Here is a 12066-nt window from a genome sequence, read left to right as displayed (position 1 = left end):
AACTGCTCCAGAACGCATTAACAGTAAAATGTGGCCTACAGTCATAGGAGTGGGTGTTTCCCATTCAATGACTGATGCCTAAGGGTCATCACTCACATCCAGGCTAATACTTCACAGCCATGGTAAAGGTTATTTCTATGGCATAGAAATAAATTTTACAGATAGCAGTCATAAAGAGAATAGCTTTTCCATTGGCAAAGTTACAAAAATAGTAGTAAGATCCAAAAACAATGGCTATGGCCTCAAAACCTTCTCTGGGTACCCAAACTGTACTGGGTCCTTTTTACAACGCCTATATTTCTACACTGTTCCTTTGAAGTACCATCAAAACTGTAATGTTTGTATAATTAATCTTATTTATACGTTCGATTTCCAGAGTGAATGGTTTCCAAAGGAAAATAGGATGCCTGAGTTAAGATCTAAAGGATGAATAGGCAGTAACTAAGAAAAGAGGGGGAAAAAATAATAACATTTTAAACACAGGAAAGACTGTGCAAAGGCACTGAGGTAGGAAGAAAAGCTGCTACTTCAGAGGTCCAGAGGATAATGATGAAGAGATGATGGTCATCTTAGTGTAGCACGTAAGAAAAGTAAACAGCAGATTTAATAACTATTTAGCAGGTAAAACTGACACTATTTCATGATTAATTTGATGTGACATGTGACAAAGTATACAGATATAAGATTCTATATGTTACTATAAAATGTGTTTGCTTTAATTTAGCTTAAAATGTTTGCTCTTTAGTAATAGTCTATTTAAAGAAATAAGCTCTCTAGTAATGCATAAGATATTATTATCTCTAATTGTAGAGCACAGAAATGAGTGATAATCTCAGGAGGGTAAAAAAAACAGGTTGAACTGTATAAACAGTGGGTACATCCACTGACCTATTTTGCTTGGTTGGGGAAGAAACTCGCTAAATGACTAAAAGGAGATAACCTTTCTGTTCACCTACTCTATGTCAGGAAATGCTATGCGATTAACTAAAGTGTTCCTATGGTAATGTGATGTGGTAAACAGTGGCATAAATGCCAAAATACAATGTTTACTTTAGCTTTAAAATATTTGATTTGGAAAATTGAGAATGTAAATGACTACCACAAAGAAGGAACTAAAAAGTATTGTTTAAATAAAGGTCACTGCTTAAAAATGAAAAGCAGATCATCAATACCATCGTTTTTTTAACCTTATAATTAATTTTTTTCTGCTTTACTATGCTTATGGGGATCAGCTGCAGCGGCTGGGACGCCAAAACAGAAAAACAGTCTAAGTGTACATATATATTCTGGGAATCCCAGCAATGGTAATACAGTGAACTTAAAAAGTATCTAAGAATCAGATTCAATGAACAGTGTTACGGCAATAACAAAGTATGGTTAAACTACTGGAAACACTTCATCAGTCAAGTACCCGACTTTATGTACAAAATGTCACAGATGAGTTTATCTATTTAATTAATTAATTATCAGTTAATGTTTCTCTGTGGCCCTTTAAGGCCGTCAGTTAACTCCCCAATTTCTTTCAAGAAGCCCATGAAACCCTCTCCACACAGCTTCCCGTGGGTTATAATAATGTATTTCTCTTCTTACCCAGCAGTGTGAACTAAACTTTAAAGCCACTCACCATTATGCAGTGATTATTTCATTATTTACTGCAATTAGTAAGCTGAATTTCCTCCATTACTAGAAATAAAAAGTATAGAGTGAATTCCCTTAGATTAAATGTATCCATGATGTCATTCCATGGAAGGATTATTAACCAGTAGATGCTATAGAAAGGCAGATTAGCATCTAATATAGTAAAGAATTAGGATTGGATTTGTCCTGATATAGAACTGGCGATCTTCCAGAACTCAATGGATCTCATCACTCAGTGTTCAAGCACAAGTTAGATGGAGATACTATGTAATTGGGTTATTGTTTAAATAAGGAAGCTACACTCGTAGGAAGGCCAGACTAGAGGATTTAGAAGTTTATGGATCATTTCTAAGATTTACAATGGAAAACTATAGGGAAGAAAATAAATTGAAGATACTCATACAACAAATACTTCAAGTATTTCTTGGTTACCTACAATGTGCCAAGCATTGCCCTAAGTACTGGATATGAAGTAAGTAATATTTCACACATCATTAGATGTGAAAGAAATAGCGCTTGTCCTAAATAGTAAGTAGCTCATGCTCTAAAGGGGAGGAAAGACAAGCAAAGCAATAATTCCAAGTGCTGATGGTTTTTCACTAAAGCCAAAATGATAGTTATAGATTGCTGAATCAAGAGATTTACCTTGTTCATATAACGTAACATTTCTAACAAAGAAGCTAAGAAATGAAAGGATCCCTCCCTGTTCAACTGTTCTATGAATGGGAACTTCTTTTCTCTGAAAGGGCAAAATTTCTATCAGAAGTTATTTCAGGATTTTCCTCTAAAAAATCAGCACATTTCTGTGTTCTAGTAAACAGCTTTGAATTTTACTCTCAGTCTTAACAAAAGAACTTCAAAAGGTAGATAAGTCATCAGGCCCTAGAGCCCTGAGGTAATAAACGACTTTAATGGCAGTAGAAAATTATTTCAGAATTGTTGGCAGAGGTTTGTTTTAAGTGTATGCACGGTAAAGCTTGAACTAAATGTGCAAATATCCCATCTCTGAAGAGAAGATAAAAAACTGTCTTTTTGGTCAAAGAACCCTTAGAATAAAAACCTTTCTTTGAGAGCTTTAAAGGGCCATATAGTTTCCAAAAGAGGCTCACAAATAGAAATTCTACTTTGTATACTACTTTGAGTACAACTTTGAATTCTACTCCACTGAGTTATGAGGGCCAATTCTGAAAAGCTAGGAGGAGCTAAAATAAAGCCATCAGTGACAGTATAGAGCTATATGCTCAAGGGATGAGATACAATCTGTCCATTACTGTATGATATCCTTAAAAGAGAAGAACAAATGTTACTTAATAGAAGATCTGCTTCAGTTTTTTCAGTTGAACTGCTTTCAATTTTAAGAATCCTCTGAAGCCCAGCCGCAGCTTTAGAATCCTTTCATATAAAGTGACAAGTGCCAGGAAAGAGATAGGTATAGATTAGAGGGTGATGACAAGAATACAAATATATGTAATTTGAAAAGATAAATTCCATAGAGAATACTTTAAAGGTCTTTGAAGTTTCAAAACAGGAAAAGGTTACAACTGTTTGAAAGGATTAGAAAAAAGGCTTCGTGAAGGAGGTAGACACAAACTGAAAAGTGGACAAGCCTCAAGAGGGTGCTATCTGACATAGATAATTAATAGCACAGGCAAAGGTCAAAGAGACTTGTAGGTTATGCGTAAGAGTCTTGGAGGTAAGGCTGGAAAATGGGGCTATACTGTGGGAGGCTATACGGCAGGAAGGTCTAGTAGTTAACATAGTTAGCACTAAGAAACCACATGAACGTTTCAGAGTACAAAAGTATTATGACCATAGGACACCAGAAAAAATAAATTTGGCAAAAGCGTGACTGTACGGTACATCTAGTTTTAGCTATTCTCTTTTAGCCCCTACCTTTTAATCCTACTTATAATTTCTCATTCTGTTTATTAATCTGTGCAAGAAATCCTACATTATCCACTTTTTAAAAACATTAGCTAGCAAAACTTAGTAAAAACAGCCAATTTCATAAGCATGCTCTCTACATTATTATTTAAGTCATTAAAATGTTAGCGTGAAGAAAATTCTACAGAACTTGACTTCATACATTCTCACCTCTCATCCTGACATTAAATTATATAAATCAATCTTTGAGAACAGTCCTTCACAATTAGTTGTAAACCTCTCAACACTGTAATGCACCCAGTTCAACTTTTCCTATCTGGATTTACGCTCATGGTGACTTCACGCAGTACTGTAGCTTTAAATACCATCTATAATGTTAATAACTACCCAATTTCTGTTTCTAACCCAGGCTTATCCCAACTCCCAACTATATGTATCCACCTGCTTACTTGACATCTCTACTTGTTCCACATCTAAAAGATATTCCACATCAAATTCAATATATCAAAAACAAAACTTGTAATTGTTGCCCCCCAAACTAACTCCTCTTCTTTCTTCCACATCTCAAATAATGGCCACTCAATTCTTCCAGTTGCGCAGGCCAAACACTGTAGAGTCCACTTTACCTCCTCTGTCTCATAGTACCCTCCCATCTGAGCCATCATAAAAATCCTGTCAGCAATCCTTTCAAAACATATACAGAAAACATTTATGCATCTACAAACTCTAACATTTCTCACAAGCTTCTCAGATCCTATCTTGGTCAAAGCCACTGTCATTTCTTATGTGTATTATTGAAAAAGCTTAACTAGACTCTAGCTTCTGTTGTTATTCTCCTTTGATCTATTCTTAACAAAGAAGCCAGGTTGATCCTGCCAAAACATATTTTCCGTTCAAAACCCTTTACAACTTTCATCTCACCCAGAATAAAAGCCTACTTCCTTTCTATGACTTCCAAGTTTAATATGAACTGGCCTCCCATTTTCTCTCTAACCTGGATCTGCTACTTCCCTCTCTCATTAATTCACTCCAGCCACACTGGTCTCCTTGCTGTTCTTCCTGCACATCAGACATGTTCCCATCTTTAGACCTTTAAAAATTCTGCTTCTTATGCCTGAAGTGCTCTTCCCTCGTATACACAGAGATTCACAGCTTCACTTAAGTCTCTGCATTGATGTCACTTAGCCCGTGTACCCTAAGCCACCAGCACCCCTGGCACTCTAGATCCCCACTACCCTGCCACAGGATGTATAACTTTCTAATATACTGTATAATTTATGATTTTTATTGTCTCTCTCTCCCTACCCAAGTGAAACTCCATGCAGGCAGGTGTTTTTATCCATTTTGTTCACTAATAGATGCATGAATAAATCATGGAACAAAATAATTTGTTTTATATAAAATGGACACCAAACTCAACTCACTCATTCTGTAGGGGGACAATTTAAAAAACAATGTGACTTGTACAAGGTCAAACTGTCAGCAAATGACAAGGTCCAGAAAAAAACCAGGCGCCCTTGGCCTAGGTTTTTCTCTCCATCAGGACTCACTGGCGGAACATATGAGAATACATATGAAAATAACTTTAAAAAACAAGCAAACAAACACACTGACAAGTTATAGACACGTTTTATATTAAAATATTACCACTGCCACAAAGTAGTATTACACAAGGTAATTATATACCTACAAACAAACATTTACTACTTACCTCAACCCCAGATTTTTTTGATGATATCTGTGTTATAGCTCCTTTGACTTTATTTGCCTTTTGAAGTTGGGCTTTAAGTTGTCCAGCTAACTCCTTCAAACAGAAAAATAATAGGTGTGATATATATATAGCTTAACTCCTCACTGTAGAATATTTCAAATTTACACAACAGAAAGGAAAATAGCACAGCGAACACCCATGCAGCCATCACCTAAATTTCACAGCCTACTATGTCACTTTTTAATGAATTTATATCAGTTACAAACTTCTCAAATACCTGTGGCATTTGTTTATGCTTTGAAAGTAAATAATTACAAGGGCATATATTTTAGGGGAGATTGGGAGATGGAGGAAATACATAACCTTAAGAATGACATTTTTATAGTTCCTTAGATATTATAAACTTCCAGTCCTCAAAATTTGTTATTTTTAAGATGGAGACATCACAAGACTGAAAATATCACCTTCTTTATTGCTAAGTAATTTAGATAAAAATTCTGAATGTATTTCATTTTTACTTTAGGAAGGCTATAGGAATTTATATAAAACAACTGATATACAAAGCAATACATCACGAAGAAATTAAATAGATTTATATGGTAAGCAAAAAACAGAATACTCCACTGCCGTGGTTCCATAAACGTAAGAACACTTTTAAGATAAGTTATCCTAACTTGATCTCTCTTTCACATGATTCTTGTTCTTTCAAAACTCAAACTTTATTTTCTGCTATTGTTATTGTTGTTACCTTATCTCTCTTACCAATTTCTGAGCTCAAGTTCTGAGCTGAAGTTCAGTGTCACCAAGGACCAGATTCAAAGAGGGAGAGAGAGCAGCATATATAAGATACAACTTTTATTATATATACAGACTAATAACAGAAGTATCTTGTTTAGCCACCTTTTGTTCTACTAAAGGGTTTTGTATTGATAGCATACCAAAACAGAAGACAACTTAAAGATGACTTATATTTGAATTTGAGATGAGTACATACATATGACCATGAAGGAATCTATTCTGTCAAGACATAAAAAGCTATCTGACTTTGCTACTCTGCCAGGTGCAATGTAACACATATTAGTATAACAGGAATGTGACAATATAATAGATAGAAAGATAGATAGATAGATAGATAGATAGATAGATAGATAGATAGATAGATAGATAGATAATAGATAGATGCAACTCTTACCAAATCATCCCTATTTCTATTCAATTCTGAGGTAAACCACATTACTGTAAAAATTAAATGAGCTAACCTATACAAAGCATCTAACACATTATCAGGCACAAACACATTGACTTAAAATTTGAGTAAATTAATCCTTCATAGGAGATCAATTTTTAGGTTTCTATGTAAGAGAATTTTAAAAAGTAACACGTTCTCAATAATATATGACTGAAAAAAGGAAAAGGCAGAAATATCTGTATCTCCTTCATACATGCTCAATAAGTTAGAAGTGCAAAAGTAAAGCAAATAGCACAGTAAAAATGTAATGTAGAAGTATTTATTTAGTTCCCTAGGATCTTAAATTTCAGAAATCTGACAAAGTAGATAATTTAGACATAGACAGTATTGTTTTTAGAAGTGTTCAAGAATTTCTTTAAAGAATCAGTAAGCAGCAGTTATTTTCAAAGTGTGCTATATCCACATTGCTAAGGAACTTCCAAAATTACTCTTCAGATGTTAAATACTCAATTACTGTTCTGCAAAAGAACAACATATAAGTCTTACCATATTCCCCATCATCTCTGCCTTGATAATCTTGGCTCCCAACTTGTTCTGCTCATCAACACTCAAGATGTGGATGGTCTCATCCTCTGGACTATTTCTGTTTGAACAGGTCAGATTAAAAGCAGATGAAACATAGGTATAAGGCAAGGAACAATATCAAGACTCAAATGTTACTTTAAATGACCTCAACAAAGCATCAGTGCCCACAGATCATGATCCTAATATATATAAAATCTCAATGTTCCATCATAAATTTTTTAAGTACTCTGTTATAATGCCAGGATGGTCTGTGGCAGCTACTAAAGTCTCAGTGACAACAAGGTAAATAACGCAAGTCAACTATTCTGCATTATTTAATATTCCCATCCTCATTCTAAAAAAGAAACAAACAAAAACACTAAAATCAGGCCATAATTCTACACATCTGGGGAAACTCTTCTCATCCAAGGTAATGTTACTGATAACGTAAAAAACTCTAAGCAGGAAATGACATTTAACTATATTCAAAGAATAAAAACAATGATCAGGTGTTCTTTTGCAAAGTCAATCCAAAATTAGACCACATGAACTAATTGATGACTAAGCTTATGTACCAAACCTATACTATGGAAGCTTCACAGAAGAAAAATATCCAGCCAGTGTCAGATTCCTGGCACATACAAAGTTGCCCCAGGTTCCTACCTTAGAGAGATTCAAGACTACAATGCATAGATGATAAACCCAGGCAGAGCCTGACTCCTCAAGAAGGAGAAATCACTAAGAGTCCAAGAACTCCAAGGCAGCTAAAGAGGAGAGAGCTGCACAATGAGAAAATCCCAGAGAACCACAGAAAGCTCCCCTGAAATACTCAGCAAGAAGCTACCCACAGTCAGGAAACGAACTATCCGAAACGGTTAGAGAAACAGTATTCAGCACTTCTGGAAACAGTGCGTGGTCTCACTAGCCAGACTAGGAAAAGTCACAATTCACAAAGCACTGGGTAGAATATTAAGGGTCTTGCTTCATTAGCGGAAAATAATAAGCCCTACGCCTACCTAACAAATGTTAAAACAAGAGCCAAAATGATCAAAGGGTTTCCAATTAACTTAACCATGTCCCAAGTCTCAAGAATATTTATAGAAATGCAAAAATATCCAGCACTCAACAAATATTCATAATGTCTAGTATCCAATCAAAGATTACCAGACCTACAAAGACATAGAAAAATAGACCCATAATTAGGAGAAAAATCTATCCACCAAAATGAACCCAAAACTGACACAGATGTGACAAGGGCACTAGAAGTTATTATTATAACTGTACTATTTCATATGTTGCAAAGTTAGAAACAACTAAGATATAAAATAGATCGAATTCAATTTCTACTGATGAAAATTAGTGTATAAAAAATACACTGGATAGGTTTACTGGAACATTAGACTGCAAAAGAAACTATTAGTGAACTTGAAGCATTAGAAACTATACAAAATGAAACCAAAAGACTGGAAAGAATTTTTAAAAATGAAAAGAGCATCAGAGAGCTGAGGGATAACCTTAAATACCTTAATATTCATGTCATTGGAATCCTTGAAGAGGAATGGAATACAAAAGAAACAGAGGCCAAAATTTTCCAAATTTGTTAAAAACTAATAAATTTACATAGATCAAAGAAGTTCAAGGAATCCCAAGTACAAAAAATTTTTTAAAATCTACATTAAGGCACATCATAATCAAATTGATCAAAACTAATGATAGAACATTTTAAAAGCAAATAAGGGGGAAACAAAATGTATGCATAGAAACAAAAGTAAAGATGACAGCAGATTTCTCATCAGAAATAATGCAAGCAAGAAAACAGCAGCAACATTTAAAGTACTTTATATTGTCAACCTAGAGTTTTACATCAAGTGAAAATATCTTTCAACAGCAAAAGTGAAATGAAGACTTTTTTAGACATAAAAAAGCAAAAAGAATGCTTTGTGGAGAAGCCTCCAGGCAGAAGAAAAATTATACCAGACGGAAATATGGATCAACCCAAAGGAAGGAAGAACAACACAAATTTGACAAGGATAAATATATAACATTTTATTCTCATTACTTAACACTACTTCAGATAATGATTTAAACAAAAATAATGACAACATATGAGGGGTTTATGAAAAGTTTAAGTAAAGTGTATGACAACAGTAACAGAAAGGACAGGAGGAGAGAAATATAAGTAAACTATTGTAAAGTTCTGATACCATATAGGAGTGGCATTATATCACTTCAAAGTAGATACGCTAAAGATGTATACTATGCAAAGCTAAGAAAACCACTAAAATATATATATATATATATATATATATATATATATATGTATATACACATATATATATATATACATACATATATATATGAAGAAAAATGAAATAGAATCATAAAACAACTCAATCCAAAAGAAGTCAGATAAAGAGAAAAATGAAAACAAGGAACAGACAGGACAAAGAGAACACATAGTAAAATCACAGATCTGAACCTAACTATATCACATTATATAAAAATGGTGTAGACACCTGAATTCAAAAGCAGAAATTCAGGCCAGAATGGATTGGCATGAAATATTCAAAGTGATGAAAAGTAAGGACCTACAACCGAAATTACTCTATCCAGCAAGGCTATCATTTAGAATCGAAGGACAAGTAAAGAGATTCCCAGACAAGAAAAAGCTAAAGGAATTCATCACCACCAAACCAGTATTACAAAAAATGTTAGTGTTAAAGTGACTTCTTTAAGAAGAAGATAAAAAAAATCAAAATATGAAAACAAAATGGCTGTAATGCCATACCTATCAATAATCATTTTTAATGTAAATGGATTAAATGCTCCAAACAAAAGACATAGGGTGGCTGAATGGGTAAGAAAACAAGACCCATACATATGCTGGCTATAAGAGACTCACTTCAGATTGAAAGACATGCACAGACTGAAAGTAAAAGTGTGGAAAAAGATATTTCATGCAAATCGAAATGAAACAAATTAGGAGTAGCAATACTTACATCAGACAAAACAGACTTTAAAACAAAGTCTATAACAGGAGACAAAGATGGACCCAGCAATTCTGATTATTTATTGGAAGAAATCCAAACACTAATTAAGAAAGACATATGCATCCCTATGTTCATTGCAGCATTATTCACAACAGCCAAGATATGAAAGCAACCTAAGTGTCCACTGACAGACAAATGGATAAAGAAGATGTGATACATATATACAATAGAATATTACTCAGCAATAAAAGAGTGAAAATGTGCTATTTGTGACCACATGGATAAACCCAGAGGGCATTATGCTGAGTGAAAAAGTCAGACAGAAAAAGACAAATACTATATACTTTCACTTATATGTGGAATGTAAAAAACAAAATAAATGAATAAACAAACTCATAGACACAGAACAAACTGAGAGTTGACAGATGGGAGGACGGTTGGGGGGATGGGTGAAAAAGGGAAAGGATTAAGATGTGCAAATTACCAGTTATAAAAAGTCACGAGGATGTGAAGTACAGCATAGGGAATCTGGTCAATAAGATTGCAATAACTATGTATGGTGTCAGATGGGTACTAGACTCTTCAGGGTGATCATTCTGTAAGTTATATAAATGTCTAACCACTATGCTGTATACCTGAAACTAATATAATATTGAATGTCAACTATAATTGAAAAAAATATTTTTTAAAAAAGCAGAAATTGTCAGATGGATAAACAAGCAAAACTCAATTACAAGAAATGCACTGTTAAAGACATAAATACGTTAAACATAAAAGAATGAGGAAATATGTATCATTTTAACACTAGTCAAAAGAAAGCTAAAGTGGCTTCTTTAATATCAGACAAATTGGATTTCAGAGTAAAAAATATCATCAAGGACAAAGACAATCACTTCATATAAAAAAGAGATCAATCCATAGAGTACAGAAGAATCTCTAAACCTGTATGCACCTAATAACAGAGCTTCAAACTATTGACAAAACTGCAGGAAAAACAGACAAATCTACAATTGTAGCAGATTTCAAGACCCTACTCTAAATACTTGATACATTAAGTAAACAGAAAATCAGCAAGTATATGGAAGACTTGAATAACACTATCAACTAACATGACCTAATGGACATTCACAGAATACTCCACCAAACAGTAAAATATACATTCTTTCCAAGTGCATACAAAACATTTACCAAGATAAACCATACTCTGAGCCATGAAACAAGTCTCAACATATAAAGGAATTCAAGTCATAAAAACTATGTTCTCTGACCACAGTGAAATTAAATTAGAAATCATTAACAAAGATCTCTGGAAAATCCTAAACTATTTGGAATAGTATACCTGTAAGTTACCCATGGGTCAAGAACAAAATCAAAGTGAAATTTGGAAGTATTTTGAACTGAATAGAAATAGAAACACAACATATAAGAATTTGTGGGATGCTTATAAAGTAGTACTTAGGGGAAAATTCATAGCACTATATGCTTCTATTAGAAAAGAAGAAAGATCTCAAATCAATGATCTCTGCTTACAACTAAGAAAGCAAAGAGAATGAATTAAACCCAAAGTAATCAGAAGACAAGAAAAATAAAAATCAGAGTGGAAATAAATTAAATTTAAAAAAACCAAAACAACAGAAAAACAATTTAAAAATTCAATGAAACCAAAAGGTGATTAAGACAATGAAATTGATAAACCTCTACCTTGACTGATCAAGAAAATAAAAAGATACAAATTACCAATAAAGAAATGAGAGAAGTAAAATCACTACACATTCTAATCACCTTACAAATAGATATCTGATCGCCTCTCTGCCTTTTGGCTAAGATCAAGTGTCATATAGATATCCAAAGCAAATAAGCACATGAGTAAATGCTCAATATCAGTAGTCACTAGGCGAATGCAAATTAAAATCATGAGATACTGCTACACATCCACTAGAATAAGTAAAATTAAAAAGGCTGACCATACCAAGATCCTACAAGAATGTGGAGTAATTGGGAGTCTCATACACTATTGGTGGTAATACAAAATGATACAACCACTTGGTAAGCAGTTTGACAGTTTCCTAAAATTTAAACATGATTACCAT

General features: G+C 33.7%; 1 protein-coding gene across 1 annotated transcript in view; it reads right to left on the bottom strand.

Annotated features, from left to right (window-relative positions):
• CWF19L2 (CWF19 like cell cycle control factor 2) overlaps positions 1–12066 on the bottom strand; it is a 98998-nt gene that overhangs the window by 50728 nt on the left and 36204 nt on the right. Inside the window, exons 9-10 of the mRNA XM_088791475.1 lie at positions 6969–7065; positions 5234–5326 (exon numbers count right to left, since the gene is read on the bottom strand). Coding sequence (XP_088647601.1) covers positions 5234–5326; positions 6969–7065 — 190 coding nt within the window. The remainder of the gene's footprint in view (positions 1–5233; positions 5327–6968; positions 7066–12066) is intronic.

Source organism: Rhinolophus sinicus, chromosome 14 (genome assembly GCF_057876585.1).
Source record: "Rhinolophus sinicus isolate RSI-liver-muscle chromosome 14, RSI-T2T, whole genome shotgun sequence".
Classification (NCBI taxonomy): Eukaryota; Metazoa; Chordata; class Mammalia; order Chiroptera; family Rhinolophidae; genus Rhinolophus; species Rhinolophus sinicus.
Note: the sequence above shows the minus strand (reverse complement) of the source record. Positions and strands in the feature narration are given on the sequence as shown.